General features: G+C 36.8%; 1 protein-coding gene across 11 annotated transcripts in view; it reads left to right on the forward strand.

The window, feature by feature from the left end:
- The window catches only part of LOC124433118, a 299,244-nt gene that overhangs the window by 162,360 nt on the left and 117,042 nt on the right, over positions 1–19,842 (forward strand). For all 11 annotated transcript variants that reach the window (XM_046982751.1, XM_046982755.1, XM_046982753.1 and 8 more), the window contains one exon: positions 5,860–6,118. In XM_046982751.1, the coding sequence (XP_046838707.1) occupies positions 5,860–6,118 (259 nt within the window). The remainder of the gene's footprint in view (positions 1–5,859; positions 6,119–19,842) is intronic.

A 19,842-nucleotide genomic window follows, 5' to 3' on the forward strand; every position in this document is an offset into this window, starting at 1 on the left:
TAATGCGATTATTTAGTTCGTCTCTGGTAATATACATGTCTCTTGCGGCTAATTAAAGACGATATTCTAATTCGCAGATTGAGCTTGTAATCGTCGAACAGAAATAAAAAAAATATTAATGTGAATGTCGTATATTTGCGTATTGATTCGATGATGAACGCATTTAGTCGACGACGATTAGTCGATTAATCGTCAGAGATAATAAATGCGAGCGAAATCGAAAGAGAGTGGTGAGAGAAGGATCGGAGAAGGTAAAGAAACGAAGAGAGAATCGTTTCTTTCTCGTTGAATGCGGGCATCGGATAAAATGGGAGACAGTGTCGTAATTACGCGTTTCCCATGGGGTTTCCAAGCTCGCTCGCTAGTTTTGGAGGGTGAACGTAGCTTGAACGAGGGTGTGCACGATTCCGAGTCAAATTTTTAATCGATTCCGAACAATCTTCCCTTTCGTACGAATCCAACCTGTCCAGTGCTTTCTGTTTTTTTCTATTTTTTTTTCTCTCTCTCTCTCTCTCTTTCTCTCTCTCTCTTTCTCTACTTCTCTCTGTCTTCATAAAAAGCAGCTTCATATTTATTGATTATTGCGTCTGAGAAATACTGAGCTACTAAAGATTTCTACCCAAACTAAAAATATCGGTATTATGCAGGTATTTTTCAATTGTACCTTCCGTTATAGAAACTGAAATATGAAAATATCGATATGACGTCACATCGGTTTTTTCTATTTTATTATGATTTATAAACATTATATAAGCAAAGATTTAATATCGTCATTATTTTATTACCGATATTATATCTTAGCGAAATTATATCGAAACTAATATATTATCGATATCACTATAATATCTAAATAAAAGTAATTAACAGCATCTTTTTGGTAAGATGTATAATTTAATTACGAATGAAAAAAAGTATGATGTTATAATTGTCAGAAAGTTATAATTTGTTCCTGAATTATTAGTATACTATTTGTTAGACTATACTTCTAATGATTAATATAGGAGACCCAAATGTTTTATGCTATTATAATATTATCTTTTTTGAGAAGTCGTTAAATTGTATTTACCGAATACTTGACAAAATTTCTCATTTTATGATCTAAAAATTCAAGGTTTTTTCTAATCCATCACTCAATGACAGATTTTATTATCATAAAATATTTGATCACTAAGAACTCCCATTTGCTATTGTCAATAGGGGTTGTTCTTGACTCTCAGTCTGCCGTAAATGTGATCTAAAAAAAAATTTTCCAAAATTGTATTTGCTAGTTAAAATTGTTTTAGGAATGCCACTAAGACGAATTAGTTTCGAAAGATTAGTTTCTCATTTTTAAAATACGTATTATTACTATTAAAATATAATTTATCTATTTATATCTTTAACGATATATTAATTTATCGTTATTATTTAATTAATATACTTAAATTTAATATACTTAAAGTTAATATTAACAAAATTGTAAATTTATAAGTTGATTGCTGTTAAATATAATTTTATTGTTTTTAATTATCCAGAAAGGAAAACATGTTTTAATCTCAACTTACCATGTTTACGATAAAAGACTGAAAAAATACAAGTATCTATTTTAATTTTTGTTAATATATCGGTTTCTGTAATAACACTTGGCGAAATAACGATATTCAGAAAATATTAATTTTAAGTTACTAGACAAAGTATCGATACTCAAAAATACCGGCATTAATGCTAGCTACATATTTTTTTACATTCTATCTTGAATTTGCTCGCCGTTTTCATTTTCAATAAGCAAAGAGTACGTTTTTGAACGTGTCAAAAAAATTTACAAGGAAGGAAAAAGAAAAAGACAAAGGTGTGGGTTGCGGATATGCATGTAATACATACATACATAGAACGCATACCTAGACACACACACACACATATATATATAAGCGGACTAATACGAACAATGGTATCCAGGTATCCTGTAAACAATGCATTCGGCACGATTCGAAAAGCAGCGTTCGTCTGTGCTTTTGAACAAATCTACAGTCCGCTTTTGCAACAATAATTCATCAGTCGACATTCGCGCAAGGACGACGGTTTTTTCTCGATGGCTGCACGTATACTCTCACACACGTTTTATAGGCTTTGCAAAAGTTCCATCATTGTGATACGATTGCACAGTCATCATTTTTCTGTTTCCATCAACGGTATTTGTCTTTTCCCTTCGTTCTCGCATTCCATGATTACCTTATATTTCTCCAGATCCATATCTGTTTCTTATCATTATTATCGTACAATACGATTGTAGCCATCTATCGTACTTTATCGTCTTTTTGAAATAGAATTTATTTTATGTATGGTTTTACTTTTGAAATACAACGAAATAAATGCGATAGAAAATGCAGCATCTTTCAGTTTTCGTGATCTCTATTGGGCTTGTTTGTTTAATTAAAAGCGGAGAAAAGAATTGAGGAAAGAATACATCTTGATTGCATCAACTTCATTATGCGGTCGAGCGAGCTCGTTTCCCTTACACGTTTCTTCTTTCTAGCTAGTGGAGATAGCACGCGTAATATGGTAAACCGTGGACTTTCTGCGTTTTACTGGTTACATACGTACGTCGGTATATAAGTATATAAGGTCTCGTGTACGATCGTTGGATAAGGTAGAGAAGGTAGATGTTTTCATAATAAAAGTTTGAACGAGAAAAGAATTTTGAACAGAGTTTCGCGTTGGTTAATGTGAACCGTTGTTAAAGCAAATATTAGAGAAAAAAAAAAATATATATATATATGCAATAAAAAAAAGTACATTAGAAAAGAGAGATGAAAACATGATCATGGATGTTGACCGACGGAAAAGGAAGTATGCGTACCGCCCGGAGAGCCCGTAAAAGGCACGAAAGGCAGACAGGATGTACGGATGATATTTGCAAGAGCAACTAGCGTAATGCCCAGTGACGAGCAACTGTTGAGTATGCGTCAAATACCTATACAAAGAGAACTGAGCAACGGCAAAATCCCTTTGCGCGTTCTACCACTCGTCATTCTTTATATTCTCTTTTTTCTTTTTCTATTCTTCCCTTTAACAACAACGTTCTACTATCTCCTTCTAAACATTTTCATACCCTCGACGCTTATCATTCATGTTTTTGTAGGAACAAAATTGTGCGCCTCTTTTTCTTCATTTTTGTCGATTTTTTTTGATTATAAATGATCAATCTTAGAAAATTATTTTGTTCTTTTCGGAATGGAATTCGAAATATTTGTTTTAATTGTCAATAATTTCGCATGTTAGTCTTTTAATTATTAATGATAGATACCTCGATTCTAAAAGCGCTTTACGAATTAAGGAAGAGGATTTCGTCGAGGAACTCGATGTCGAAACTAGGATGATTGAGACAAATTTCTTCTTCGAGAAAAAATCGTTCTGTTTATTGGAAATTTCAAATCGGAGGATGCAGATTAATATCGTGGATACTCGCTACAGGAAATCGGGGTAATATTTAACGTTCGTTGGTCCCATTTTTACGTTTGTATATATATCTTTATTTCGAGGAAAGACGTTTTTCTTTCATAATCGTGCTTTTTTTATCCATTTAAAGGCAGAGATGTATATAAGGATTTTGATGAACAGGAATTCTTTGAAATTTGTGGCAAAAAGTTACGTTAAGTTGGAGTTCGTAAATTTCTCACATTTATCAATTCCTTTTGGATTAGTTCACGTTTTTAAGCCGCAAGGTTTTATCTGACAACCAAGGATTTTCGTCCTTGATCAGGCTTTTTGCAATGCGCTTCAAGGATGTAACGCGGCACAATGTAAGTAGATACTATCGCGACTTCTGAGAAATTCCTATTCGTTCTTTGTCGCGATCAAATTAAAAATTCGAGAAGAATAAACGAGTGCTTGATTTCGCTTCTTAAGAGACATCATAAAACTTGAACGAAAACTTTTCGTGAAACAACACGTGGATACATTCGGAATAGTAATACGAGTAGATGTAGTAGTAGAAATAGTAGTAGAAATAGTAATAGTAGTAGTAGAAGTAGCGGTAATAGTAGTAGTAGTAGTAGTAGAAGAAGCAGTAGTAGTAGTAGTAGTAGAAGAAGCAGTAGTAGTAGTAGTAGTAGAAGAAGCAGTAGTAGTAGTAGTAGTAGAAGAAGCAGTAGTAGTAGTAGTAGTAATAGTAGGCTCCTTATACTTATTTCGGATGTTGTATTCTAAACGAAAGAGAAGACGAAGAGACGAAGATCTTTTTGCGAGACGGTCTGAAGATTCTGAAAATGGTACTCTCTTGGCATGGCCCGGACAAAGTGGTCGAGTCCACAATTATATAGGACAATACCGCGAAATGGTAGCGCAACAAAAGAAAGAAAAAGAGGGTAGGGTTTACCCATGCGCTCGACCGTCGACTGGTAAGAGGAAGAGTACAGAAACACGGGCCATTGTTTCCGGTAGCAGGTGTTATTTCGTGAATGGTACTGTTATCGTGCATTCTCTCGTAGAGTTGTGCGTTGCGCGCAAAAAGAAAGAGAGAAAGAGACAAGGAAATAGAGAAAGAGAGAAAGAGAGAGAGAGAGAGAGAGAGAGAGAGAGAGAGGGAGAGAAAGAGAGAGAGAGAAGGAGAGAGAGGATGCGGAGGGCAGTATACGTGGTTTATTCAGAGGTGGTCATGCGCCATGTTCAAAGAGCCATTACGAAAATGACCATTAAAATAAATTACTCTCATCGTGGCGCAGGACTCTCGGCTCGTAGCTAGATGTCCTTCCGTTCCCTTCCGTTCTCTTCCGCTACGATGCAGTCTGCGAATACGTGACGCGGAAATAGTCGGTCGTACGAATCAATTTACGTAAATAATGGAGAGCACGGATGCGCTTTGGTTTTCGAAAACTCAATGTCCGGTTCTAAGTGCCAGAATCATTAAAATATTCCATGCTTGGATGAATCTGTATCTTCCGTTTTTCTTTATCACTATTTATGCATTTATACGCATGAGATATTCCTTCACTATTTTCATTAATGTGCTCTTTCATACTTGAAATATATAGAATTTATTGAATTTTGCAATCTCCAACCTTGAAAATACGATTTTTCCCGATCATACATCGAAGATATTTATCATTTCTCTTAAAAATCTATTAATTTCTATACGATAAACATTAAACGATGACTTTATGAGTTTTTGTAAACGATGACTTTTTGACGTATCGAATTTAATTGAGTAGCATGATAAAGAAATTTATTATTAACACCTACCAGAAACAAGACTCATTCTTTCTCTTTCTATCAAAAGAATTGACTCGTGAAACCGATAAATTCCATTTTTCTGAAATGAGTCTTCTCTTTTATAATAAAGAGAACAGAAGAAAGAATCTACTTAGGAAAGTCAGGCAAACGCAGCGCTTGTCAGCGGGATAAAAGTGCCGGTACATCGGAATCCTTTTTCCTCCCGATTCAGCAAATATTGACGTTCGTGAATTGAAATTTGCATGGACAGCGAAATTGGCAAAATATTTCCGCTCGTAAAGGAACGTTCGAGGGTGAATATGCCGGGAAATGGGAAAGGGCCGGGGAAGGAGCGACGGTCGAAAAGGGGAGCGATACCGCTCCCTCCCCTGTTCTCTCTCTCTCTCTCTCTGTCTGTCTCTCTCTTATTTTCCCCCTTTCCTTTACCCGGGGGAATAACACTGACCGAGGAAAAAGCGTGCTCCTAAATTTAATATGACGCGTCTTTGGATCGATTTCGACGGGCGTTTTCCTTCCTTCTTTCTTCTTCTTTCTTTTCTTTGCGTCCCTCGAGTCGAAGTTTATCGAAAAGCAAAAAAAAGAAAGGAAGAGAGAAGACAGAGTTCGGTGGGGAAGATTGAAGTGACGGAGAGGTTTGTATGTGTGTTTCAGGGTCCGGTCGGGGAGGTGGGCGGCGTTAGGCTGCCACTGCAATCCTTACATGGATACGGTTCCGTGTTCATGTACTCGGCGTTAACGAGTCCAGGCGGTGGTAGCGGCCAGGCTGGGGGAGGTGGAGGCGAAGTCACCCTCCGCCTCCGCGAACCGGAGGACATACCAGAGGAAGTGCTCGCTCGTCTCGAGGATACCGCCACCCTCTCCATCTCCCTTCAAGGCGACGCAGTCCTGAGGCTAGGGGCGGCTGCCGCAGGTGAGAGTCTCTCTCTCTTCGAAAAATTCGAGAAGCTCGAAAGTAACCGACTATTACTACCGAGTATCGGAGTATCAGAGCCGGGGAGCCATAATAAATAATTGGCTTATATTCGCTTCATAAATCCGAGTGCTTCCCGGCCGCTTCCCGCTTAAAATGTACCCCTTGAATTTATTATAATGAGGACCTTCCCCTCGTATTTTTAGGATCCCCATTAATTTTCTCGCTTTCGAAGCGTACGTACTCGCGACCAAGCTACCTAGCTGCACGATAGAACTACCTTGTTCGTTCGCGTATGGCGTCGAACAGATTAGTCGCGATTCCATGGCGCATGCGCGCGCCGACTAATACAGAATTATTTCGATGGTTCCTCTCGCGCTAATCCGTGCTTTTGTAACGACTCGACTAAAAAACCCTTAGCCGTTCGACCATTTTCCTTGGACTTTATGACGACAACGCACTTTTTTTAAGCTCGCCTAAATTTATCGTTCTGTTTTCGAACATTCTTAACTCTATTAGTGCACTTGCCGGCAACACTTTTTAAAGAATCTTCGAATGTTCCGTTTACCGTCGTTTTGAGATCCGAATTGATGGAAAATATAAGATCGAATAGCTATATACGTGTCGAAGATATAAAGAAGAAGAACCGCGAAAGAAAAGATCGCCGTTACGAAAAGGTTAAAAGTGTGAGCGGACGCGGTCGGATGTCGAGGTCTCGGTAAGGAATCCTCCCTCGTGGAAGAAATCCGAGGACGATCGAGCGTTAACTTCCGGACGATTTGTCAGAGTCGAACTAGTGCCGACCTGGTTCTAGTATTTGCCACGATAAATCCCGGATTTTCATAACTTTCTCTCAGCCATCTCCTGTCCTCTGTCTATCTCTCTCGTTCTTTCTTCCTTCCTTCCTTTCTTCTTTCCTCCCTTTCTTTCTTTCTTTCTTTCTGTTTTGCTACCCCTCACATCGGCATCGCCAAGGGCAAGTTTTCAAGAGCCTCTTTCTATTGGCCTCGCATCGTGTATCCTTTAAAAGTCTCGATGGGATCCCGGAAAAATATCTTTTCCATCCTTTTTCCTCCCTCTATCCCTTTCTTACTCCTTCTTTTCGTCTTTAGTTTTGTTCCTCCTTCTTTCGACTCAATGACGCTCTTGCGACTGCTTTCAGTGAATTTCATGCCAAAAGAGATTTACCGAAGTTGCAGCTTGTTACAAAGTCTTTGGACTTTAGCCACGAAAGGAAGCTCTGTCTGGGAATCGCGTTTCCTCTGAATGGGGTTCGGTGAAACCCGATGATTACAAAAATCGATTGAGATGATTTCTTGTTTGACACCAAACGTTCGTATCGAGTTTAAACTCGTACGCGTATGAATCAGAATTGGATCCATTTTCAGATTTGCGATTTTTGAAAAACAAGAAATGTTTCCGTTCTCGGAATTGGTAGGATTGTCTGGGTTCACATAGAAACGAAGATATTTGAAAATTTTCGATATTGGGAGATATCAAAATGTGTGTAACAAAGACATGGTAATATCATAAACCGAAAAAAAATGGAACTAGACGCAATAAAGGTGCCGCGTGAAATATCTACCGCGAAAAGAAATAAGTTTGAAATATGCCAGTGTTTTATTTTCCACGTGCGAATACCTGCCCTCCGTAGGATGGAATACGATGAGACCGAAACAACGTCGAGTTCGAAGAACGAGCGAACATACCGGTGTATATTTTGCGTTTAAAAAAAATGCTTGCGGTTTGGATATACACATGGATCGTGGCTTGAACGATGCGAGTACGCGAACAATTTTGTGCTAGCACCAGGGCATAAATATAGAAGCGGGACGAAGAAAGTGTCCGCATGTTTTCCTCTATCGGATTTTATTTTTTTTTCTTTTCTTTTTTTTGGAGCGAACCAGGTGAGAGTGAGAAAGAAATAAGTAGAAAGGGAAAAGGAAATGAAGAGAGACAGAGAAACGAGGAGGGGTATGTACATTCGAAACTTATGTAGAAAACTTTGCGGAGAGAGCAATTCTCGTTATAACTTCGAAACTGGAAACTTAAACTGCCGCGAGTCCAACCATGGGGAGGGGGGTGAAAGTTTTGGTCGTTTTCCTACGCGGGACAATCGTTTGCCCTTTTCGTAGCTTCGTTCTCTCTCTCTCTCTCTCTCTCTCTCTCTCTCTCTCTCTATCTATCTATCTATCTATCTACTATCTCTCTCTCTCTCTCTCTCTCTCTCTCTCTCTCTATCTATCTACTATCTCTCTCTCTCTCTCTCTCTCTCTCTCTCTATCTATCTACTATCTCTCTCTCTCTCTCTCTCTCTCTCTCTCTCTCTCTCTGTTTCATTCTCTTTAGTTACGTTCTCCATCTTTAGCTATGTCTTTTACAAAAGACCGTTTTTTTTTACTGACCCTTCGGATCGGATCTAACTAACCTCGTCTTTCGTCTTTCTTGTTCCTTGCCGTAAAATAATTCGAACTTCGACTCGTAAATCCGTAAAGAATGACGGTGCAATAATCGAGCTGAACTTGTTACACCCTTCGTTACTACTTACTTAGTGACCGTACTTTAAGAAACTTCGTTAGAGGATGCATCGAACAGAGAATTCGACCAAATTCGATTTGATAGCGCAGAAAAATTAAACTTATTTTTCCTTCTTCATTGTATTAGGACATTACTAAAGGGTACGGAAATTTATCGATGTTCAATGTGGTTTTGCGAATTTTTATTTTCATAGATTTTCGTGATTTTTCAACGAAAGTTCAAGAACGAGAGAGAGAGAGAGAGAGAGAGAGAGAGAGAGAGAGAGAGAGAGAGAGAGAGATAGCGATTATAATCCTAGCTCGATTGCGTCTCATTTTGTAAAGGCCGTTCTCTAACAAGCACGGTTCAACGATAGTTCCCGGGACATTAGGGCCATTATCCTGGTGTCACGTACTTAAGAATAGGTTGTAGGACACGTAGAAACGGCTACCTGTGCGCAAGTCGAACACGAAGTACCAGCATCGATGTTATTACTACCACTACTACCACCATCACCACTACTATCATCACAAGCGTCGTTTTCATCGTCGGTTTCTACTCTTCGTAAAAGAGGAGGCGGTGAAGTTCGATGTTCAGAATGTGCATCGCTAGCTGAGAACCTCGCGGAGAAGCTATGGATGAATCTCCGTGCTATCAAGGGAAACAAGAGAGAGAGAGAGAGAGAGAAAGAGAGAGAGAGAGAGAGAGAGAGAGAAAGAGAGAGAGACGCAAAACGCGAAGCTTAAACCCCAACGACTATGTGTGCGCACGAACTCTCTCTCGTTCTTCGTTAAAGCCGTTTACGTTTTACGCGCGGTCGAGCCACTAATTTCCCTCCTTCACCTTCAACTTTCTTGCCTTCGTTCTGCTCGAGAGGAAAATACAAATTTACGATCTTCCCTACCTAGTATCTCCTCTTATTTTATTTCTATCTCTATTACGGAAGATTAGAAAGTTGATTCTTATCATCGGCATTTTGTACCGAATAAATGCTGAACGTTATTTCGAATTAATTATGTATTTATACGGATATTCGAGGAATTTATGTTGGAACATATCTTGGAACTTTATATTACTATTTAACGAATGTAGCTTCAATAGTTCAATTCAATAATTCGTATGATTCAAATTAATCATACTTCGTACAATTCAAATTCGAAAAGAATATCATTTGTCGATATCAAAGAAACATTCTGTATAACGAGAACAGATTTCTTAATATCGTTCGTGTGATCTCGAACGAATTACTTGGAAGAAATCGTACTGGAAACGTAACCCACGTTCCTCTTGTGGTAGATCGAAAGTAATAAAGGGATCCGACAAAGGGCGCAATTTAACGGGAGTTCTCGCGTCTAGTCCACGTTCGGGTGCGTTCCCTGAAGAGAGATAAAGGCAGCGAATAAGTGACCCGTGTATCCGACGCGACGGCGTCCTTTTACCGTCGATCCTGACGCTCGTTCGACGGGGTCAACTGAAAAAGATCAAAGACCAAGGAACGTACACCCGTTCGTTTCCCACTGACGCCTTAAACGTGTCTCTACGACCGCACCGATGCATTTTGCATCGACTTTGTAATTGTAAATCGTTCCTTGTACCGTATTTCGTCTCGAATATCCAATCCGTCGAAGAAGTAATAAGGTACCGAAAACGATTTTCGATCGCGATCACGCTTTTCCTGCTTCTTCCTCTTCCTCCTTCCCTCTTTCTCATCCTCCTCCTTTTCCTCCTTCTTCCTCTTCCTCTTCCCCGCTTTCTCATCCTCCTTCTTCCTTTTCCTCCTTCCCTCTTTTTCATTCTACTTCTTTTCCTCCTCTATTTCCTCGTCTCTCAGACTTTCGAATTTTATTTTCCTACGCGAAATACTTTTCCACCTTCGTAGAAATTTAAGAGAAACGATAGAACCTTCTTTTAGGACAAATCTTCTTTTACTGTCAATATGTTTATCGAAGAGGTATATATTTATCTGATAGGTAGATATATATTGTGAGATTCTTTCGAATTTTTTTTATTGTGTTTGTAGCCGAATTTTCCATTATTAATTCTCTAAAATTAATCCAAGAATAACGAGCAGCATTTCCGATGAAAAGGATCATGTTGTTAAGCTTCCGTTCGTTTTCTCCCCAAGTCCGGCTTTCCCCTATGCATCATTCATGCACGGTAATTCGTTCAAAAGAACGAAGTAACAATACGCGCGATGAAATACATCGTGTTCGTAATGTCGTCTTTGGCGTTGTTGTAGGATGTGAAACAGTAACGTAATGACGACCCGGAAACCCTATTTTAATGATCTCGCGCGTCACTGAAGAACGTTGTTCTCGGTAATCTCGTTAACTCTACGTCAAGTTTCATTGTCGTTTAATAATCAATTTATTTTCGTTCTATCTTACTCATTTGCTCATCGTAGAATGTGATACTCCTTTGCAAATTTTTTTATAAGTTCTTTCGTTGTTTCTCTATTTCTTTATTCACAAATACATATCTGCTTATAGTTCTATTTTGATTCGAGAGTATTGATAAATGTAATAAAAATGAAATTCTCGTCCATCGAAAGGACGTCCGAAGCGATTTCTTCCGGAGGATGAGCGCATACGCGTGTGCAAACGCTTCTAACGAGACCTTAGCGTTTCGTATAACGACATTGGGGCTCTCGCATCCATATTTACCGTTGGTGAGTTCCCGTGGGACCTGTACGGGACTGGTTATAACCTGCGCTATGGTCGCACAACCGATAGTACAGGTATATATATATATATATATATATATATATATATATGTATATGTACGCACAAATACACACGCGCGCGCGTGCGTGCACTTACCCACACACACACACGTCTATATGTATATACGTTTAGGTGTCTATAGTATATATAGATAGTCCCGATTCGTCCAGACTACATTTACTAGCATGATATCGAGTCGCGTTGCCGGTCATAGAGGCTATAATATAACAGCTACCATAGGGGGCTACTGTCTCCGCTTTCCTGCCAGTGGGCTACCGGCTAAAACAGGAGAGGTGTGTTCGGTACATATTTACTTCGGGCTTACCGCGATATTGCCGTACAACCGAGGATACGGATATTCGTTGGTCTCTTTGTCCTTTCTCTTCCTGTCTCCTATCACCCTCTCTCTCTCTCTCTCTCTCTCTCTCTCTCTTTCTCTTTCTCTTTCTCTCTCTCTCTTTCTCTCTCTCACTTTCTCCATCACGAAGTATACCAAATACGTAGATACGAGAGCTTCGGGAATCGTTTCCGCTTCCTACACCGATAACGCTCTAACTTTCCTAATCGGTCTTGATTACCTCTACTTCTACATTTGAATCCTTGAGATATAGAATACTTTTAGAAAAGAATTATATCGCTGGCAAGATCGTTAAAAATGTGTATTTCGTTTTGAAACTTTTTTTTTTACAAATATTTAAAATCGATAAGAAATTGCTTCTATATCGTTAGTTGAAATATTCTGTATGATCCATGAATCAAGAAGCGATATCTTATTATCGATTCGAGGAAACGATGTTACGTTTGACGGGTTTCTCCGAACTGGATATTAATCGTCCAAGTCAATATTGATAGGTACGGCATCAAGAGGAAAACGATAGAATCCTATCCATTTCTGCAATCTAGATACCAAATCCTGATCGAAGCTTCCAGAAGGACTGTCACAAATCAAAGGAGGATCTAACAATTGTTGCAGACAATCAAATAGTATGAGAAGAGAAGAAGGGTGTATGCTCACTGAGAGAATTGAATTCGTGTTCGTAGGACGACAACGATTTGTCATTGATCATTGAATCGATTAGTCATTCTATCTCTTGACTGTAATAACGCAAACATTCGCATTTCGGGTAACATTGGTTCGTAAAAGTGAAATGGAGATCATCATGTTGATCAATCGTTAATTACAGATAATTTATGATTTCTTTAAATCGCTGAATTGGAGAAGTTAAGAATGCGTTTATTTTTTTAAGAAAAAGAAAGAGAACGAGAAAGAGAAAGAGAAAAAAAGAGAGAGAGAAAGAGAAAGAGAGGAAGAGAGAGAACTGAAACAGCAAGATACTTACTCGTGACGTTATTTACTAGCGATACTTCAGCTATATCGTCGACGATCTAGGTCAATGTATAGTGTATAGGCGTAACTTTCCTAATAATGGTAAGTTTATAACTCGCTTTACTTAAACGTCTTTGACATGCTAGAATTGAAGAAGAGTGTTAAGCGGAACTTTCATCACAAAATTTATCCGATGAATAAATAGCAATAAATAAGAGTTATGAATTTGTTTATAATATATATATGTATTCTATCTACATTTTAAAGAATCAACGAATCGATATGATATCGTATCGCCATTTTAACGCATAGATACTTCTATAGAAATCAAAGCGAGTACTTTTCAACCATGTGACATAAAGTTACTATGGAACCTTGAATTGATGCTATAAAGCTCAAGCGTGTAATCATCAAGCGAGGAGGATGTCGTCAAGCAAGTACGGTGGTTTAAATTCGAATTAACTCGGCTTGGAGGAAAGTCGCGGCCCGTGGACAAAGCTACTCGCGGTATTAAGCCATTAGACCGTAACGAGAGTTGATTAAATGTGCTGGTCGAGGTTGCGGCCGACAGAGGCCGAACCTCCGACGAACAAAAAGAAAGGAACATGAGGAACACGAGTGGTTGGCGTTGCTGTTCCAGACTTTGGCCTCCAAACTCCAACAAAAAAAAAGAGAACGTAACTTTCCCAGAGGGAATGTGTTCCCCCTCCCCCTTCTCCTCCCTCTCTCTCTCTCACTCACTATAACTGTCCAGAGTTTTCCTGCGTTCTGCGACATTCATGAGAACTTACAAATTCTCACTCGACGACTTCTATGTTTTAATCAAAAATTAACCATCCATCGTTTTCAAGCAACTTTTATCTCTGTCGTTAAATACTTATTTTTCATTAAAGATCGCAAACATCAATCGTGAAAAAATTGGAAAACGATATTTGATTACATTTATATTTTATTTCTTGTTAACATTATTACAGAAGAGACAAAACTCGTATAATATCGCTTTGTTATTGTTCTCATTGATGATGCGGCTTTGTAATATTACTGATAATGATCTTAGTTAATCGATGACATCGTTTCGAGAATGTAAGAAACAATTGCATTAATTAACTATTCATTACGCGTTTCTGCCATGGGTAGAATACCGGCGGGACGCATCGATGGACACACAAAAGCAATGCGCGAAAAGCCCTTTGATATCTTCGCGAGGACAATTCGATGTATTTCGGAGAACGTCCGCGCATAGTCGTTTTGCTTTCGTTGTGTGCGAGGAATCGGTCGGATTAGCGAGCTATAATTTGTCATGGTATTACCAAAATGGATTAGCGTTAATAGCAGCAAGCTTGAATATTGCTTCAAGCGTAGCGATCGGAACAATACGATAGCGAATCGCTAAAATGACGAGGGAATATTGAGTATTGTGATTGTAACGATGTTCGAACTATTACACGTATCTCATTTGTATTGTATACTAAATACTAATTAAATTCGAATCGATCAGAGATAAAAAGATTTTTTTGAAGTCTTAAAGTACTTTCACTAGAGTAGAAATAAGAACAGGTGCAACAAATGTTAGCAGATCTATACAATGAAAAATTAATAGATTAATTTCCATGAACGAAAAACGTATAAATATTAAAATTACAGTCATGAGGGTAGATATGAAATTCATTCGTGAAATTATTTTGCGAGCGCTCACGCGCAGATAGTATTTTAATTTACAATAGAAACTGACTTCGGTCAAAGGGATGCCTCGCTCGCTTTCTTCTTTTCTACTGCCACATCCAGAAACTGTTCGATTTAATTAATGTTTGCTTCATAGGCAGTTTAAACTCCTCGCTGAACATCGTTCCATGTAGCCTTATTTATAGTTAAAGGCGAGTTTTTCACCTCTATACGAATGAAATTACGTTCATTTGTAAACTGTGTTTTTTTTTGTTCGCGGAATCATAATGGCACAATTGTTCGCGGAAGAAAAAAGTATATTTAATTTCAACTTCTTCTTCGTGATGAAAGCCCAAGAGTTATAAATATACGATGTAAAGGATAGAAAATGAAAATAAAGAATAAGGAGATTCTCTGTTTTTTAGTATTATTATTATCATCACAGAAATGTATATTGCGAAAACGAACACTTCCATTTTTAATAAGTATTCGTGGAGAATGTTGAGCAGAGGATCTGAATAGAGTAATGGTTAGAGTAGCCGTCCGAAAAGCGAAAGAATTAGGTTTGAGTTCCGATCAAAAAGACTACTAAACAGTTCAATTTTTTTTCACGAATCCTATAATTTAGTATTAGAAGTTAGATGGATACCAGAGTTCGTTTAGATTCTTGAAAATGGTGCATTAATGTGAGGAAAAAATTAATTAATTAAGAGGATTCATTGTGATGAACCGATGACGAAAGCGACATGAGTGGCGGTTTGGGGAACTAGTAAGGAAGCCTTTTAAGCGTCCAAGACATTACTCGAAATCAGAAACGACGACAGCGACGCGAACGGTGGTCAGGAGGAGTTGGCAGAAAGACACCTTAAGGCTGTTCACACCACCTTTCGCTCGAAGCATGTGTGACTTCAGCGACAGGTATGGACAAAATATGAACTACACTTCTTGCCATACGCTTATCGTATCCAATGTATAAGCTTGTGTTGGTTATATACCTCTCTTCACGTAATCTAACAATCGGCTTAGTGTAGGTTAGAATATTAGTATTAGTAAGATAAACTAACACTTTTCAGCCTCTCATACTTATATCCTTCTTCGATGGTAGCATGTATCTCGCAGTAATCCGTGTTAGATAAGACGCAGAATCAGTACATGTTTGTTTTACGATAAATGCATAGAATATAGAAAATAATGAATATAATTAATAGATATAATAATTTACATTATTAATGTATATAAATATATGATAAAAGACAATATTTTGATTATTTTATTAAAAATATTAATATACGTATGTATTATTTATTATTTTAATAACAATTAAAATGTATGAGTTCATTTCCACACTATCTATGAAGTAAAACTTGCAGCGCTATTATTTGTAGTCCTATTTAAGACTATTTTATACATTATTATTACTGCAACTCTAGAAAAGTATTTAAAATGTTAGACGTGAGAGAGTGTGTGTCAGTACGAGTGTAAATAAATTTGAAAGGACGAATCTGGAAAGTAAATATAGCGTGATATGAAGAAATTCGTATGATTGATTCGGATGATCTTAAAATTGGTTTGGTGTGTCCTACACCTCACAGGCACAACTAGGATTAATAAAATTATTTGTTAATACATAATTTGGTCGCAAAATCCATTTTAGCTTTTCACAATTTTTATCGGAAGTGGGATTCGTTTGCGTGGTTTGAAGAAACTCGGTAAAATTCTGAGTTTTTTGTTCGAGTTAACACATGGAGAGACACAGAGATCGATGCCATTAATATATCGGTATACTGAAGAGTATAGTAACATGTCGAGTCGTAAAGAGTAATTATACGTGCTAATTTTTTTGCGAAGTATGAATAGGTAAGGAATGCGAAAACTGTTCCGTACGAGATTCTCAAGAAGATATTGCAAATGGAATGTATTCTTTTTTTGCAATAACTATGGCTGATGAAAGGTAAGGTAGAGAGAAGCGAAACTTTCACGAACTGGTACAGTGTTACCGGCATTCGATGTGATGACGAGTGAATTTACAATAAACGAATGAATCAAATAGATAGAAAAATATGGAGATTTGTAACAATATAACAGTCCATCATTATGTGCTAATAAAATTAATTAGATTAGGAAAACTATGGCTGGACAGCTTGAATAACAGCTTCGCATAGATCATACGTGGTATTAAAGGAAGGAGTTTCTAGGAAACGAAAATGTGATGAGTATTAAGTTACAAATGCAAAATTATAGAAAAAAGTCAGATCATTATTATTATCGAATATTTTTATGAAATGCTATTTAGATGCAATAAAGCTAAGATGAGAGACCATGAGGGAGACCTTGAATGGATCGTTAGCGAGCTTGGTAATCTCCCTTTCAAAGATTATCTAGGGCCGTTAGGCTGATATAAGAAATCCGGCGACTTACGTGGGAAGTTACTGGAAGATAACATCGGCAAATAGGCAACACGCTAGCCTTAATGCAAATCGTCAGCCATTTTTAAAACGTCATTATTGTAAACAGATGGGACATATATTTGTTTCAGACCCAAATACATACCGACCTACTTTAAATGTATTACTAACAGACATATTTCGCACGTGTGTACTGCACAAATAATGTAGCAACCGACAGGGAGCAACACAAGGCCCACACACAAGATCGACTAATAATGCATATCAGCGGAGATACACACATCAAAAATACTTTAAAGATGTTACAAATACAAAACGAGCAAATTAATAAAATATTATGTCGATTTAACCCTAGTTGTGCACATCTCAAAATAATTTTTAATTGTGCACTTGTGTTACAGTCCAGACACTTTGAACAGATGTCATTTATACAGAATAAATAATTTTGACTGGAAAAAAATTCTGTATATTCTTTGAAGTCTCGGAAATAATAATCAGTAGATTTGAAAATGCATTTCCAATAATGTTATTATAAAAAAATTCATGAATCATGCAATACACATATTATTTTAATTGAGCTCAAAGTTAATCTGGGGTGTCCTATACACCAGGTGCACAACTAGGGTTAAGGAACTGTGTCATAGTATTACGCTGTGACAAGATGGGAGTTACCTAGCATGAAACAAAGCTTGGCTGCTTAGTGGAATATAGTGATGCTCGTTTGCAAACGTTGAGAATAATGACAGTTGACATAAACATTGATGATATAGGAGTGAGAATGAAGGTGCATATTATACTAAAAGGGAGTGTGTCATGGTTAGTCGGTTATCTATAAACAAAAAATCCAGAAATGATCATACTCAGTAGAGCAGGAGAATAATAAGTTTTAGAGAAGGGAAACGACTTGCGATTAATCATCTTATAAAATGTGAATAAAATCACACTCTAATGCTAATATTATATTAGATAATTTTCTAGAACACTTTGCAGTAACTGAGAACGCACTAACTCAGGTAATGGTCATAGAAAAAAGTTTTTGAAAACAAGGCCCGATTATACTCAAATCTATCGTCATAATAGACAAGAAAAAATGAATAATTTTGTCTGTTTTAAAATATTGGCTCAGACGATGATGAGTAAATTAAGGAATTCCATTGCAGGTGAGAAAGCGTGCGTAGAATATGTATATAGTGCGAAGTGAATGATGAATTTGTATTCCTAAAAGAAGTGGACATTAAGATCAACGGTGAGGAAGTCTAAAAAATTCTTCTTGTATCGAATAACAATCGCAGTTAAGGAAAATAGTTAATAATAAAAACCAGTAATTTATTGGTTTTATTTTATTATAAGAGACAAGAATTGACAAATATAATCGATGAATTAAAATAGGTTGATGTGATGGAAGACAGGACATCACCATTTGCTATTATTAGTGAAAAAAAGAAGCGGAAAGATATATATATATATATATATATATATATATATATATATATATATATATATATATATATATATATATATGGATTATCGCAGTCTTTATAAAGAAAATAAAAGATAAACGTTCGTTGTCGCATGTCGACTATCAATTAAATTTAGAAAGATAAGTATAAATCTAAATTTTTAAACACAAATCTAAATTTTTTTAGCGAATATTATCAGATTGAAATTCGTGAAGACTCAAGGGAGAAAACAGCTTAACGGGCTAATTGACGGACATTATTAATTTAAACGGCTGCCTTCGACTTGTACAATGTTCTGGCAATATTTCAGTGATTTATTAATAAGGTATTGGGATCGATGCTATATGACAGTGTATTTAGATGATGTCATTATTCCGAGCATGACAATGATAGAAAGGTTAGACCATTTACTCAGTGTTTAGAGAAATGGGATTAACTATTAATTTGAGGAAATGTCATTTGTTGAAGTCATGTATAGAGTATCTTGATTTCGAAGAATTACCTAGAAGTATATAACCGAGTGAGAAAAAATTGTTGAACGTAATCGTATTTTCAGAACTAATAAGTGGTCGCAATGTTAAAAGATTTTTAGATTTGGCAAGTTATTTTCGGAGATTCGTAAAGAATTTTGCGGTGATAGCAAAGCCGTTGAACAATTTGTTTTGAAAAGATATGAAATTTTACTGGAGCTCATCAAATCGAGACATTTAACCGAATCAAAAGAATATTAATATCGAAGTCAATTCTTACGATCTACGATTATAACACGAAAACTGAAATCCATAGTCACGTCCGCATCAGTTTTAGGCGCAAGTGGCAAATAGTATGCCACATAAGTATGACAAATAAGTTATTACAGTTGTAAAACAACGTACGAGGAGACATGGTATTAATTTTACATATTAAAAGCTCTGGTCATAATATAATAGTATAGAATTTTTTATTTATTTAATCGAAATTAAATTCATATTTCGTAGAGATTTGGAATAATTAAACAAAGCTGGAAGATAAAATGGATTAAAATCTAGGCATTGGGAGATATTGGGAGATGTTAGACTCTCGGAATTTAATTAATTAATTGAATATCATGATGTGAAAAAGAATAGATTCATAGACGCATTGAAATTCGTTTGAGAGAGGAAAAAAGCGAAGTTATGGGATTCCTTTAAAAATTAAAATTACGAGTGATCGGTTGGTAACAATGCAACGAGATCAAACCCCATATTAAAAATTCACTATATGTAATGTGCACGTTTATAAAATAATGAAAGGTCGTTATTAATTATATGTATTAAACGATTTGCGAAAGAAAATAAAGCTTTTTAGAAAGTTTCTAAATATCATTTTCTCGTTTAAACCATCATCTTTAAAATAAAATTTTGTTCATCAAAATCAGTCAAGAATTACGCTTAGATACATTTTTGGCGTAAACCATTATAAAATTAGAAATGATTAATAGCCATAAGCTCTTCGGCATCTCCAAGATTTAAAAAAATGTTCAATAAAAGAAGAATCAAGGTAAAATTTTTTTCAGAATGGCCGCTGAGTATTAGAGTGAACATCTCCATTTCTAATCAATAGGTATTCGTCAAGAAGATTGACCGAAGATTAGAGAGCTTAATGAATCGAA

Source organism: Vespa crabro, chromosome 2, assembly GCF_910589235.1.
Source record: "Vespa crabro chromosome 2, iyVesCrab1.2, whole genome shotgun sequence".
In the NCBI taxonomy this organism is placed as follows: Eukaryota; Metazoa; Arthropoda; class Insecta; order Hymenoptera; family Vespidae; genus Vespa; species Vespa crabro.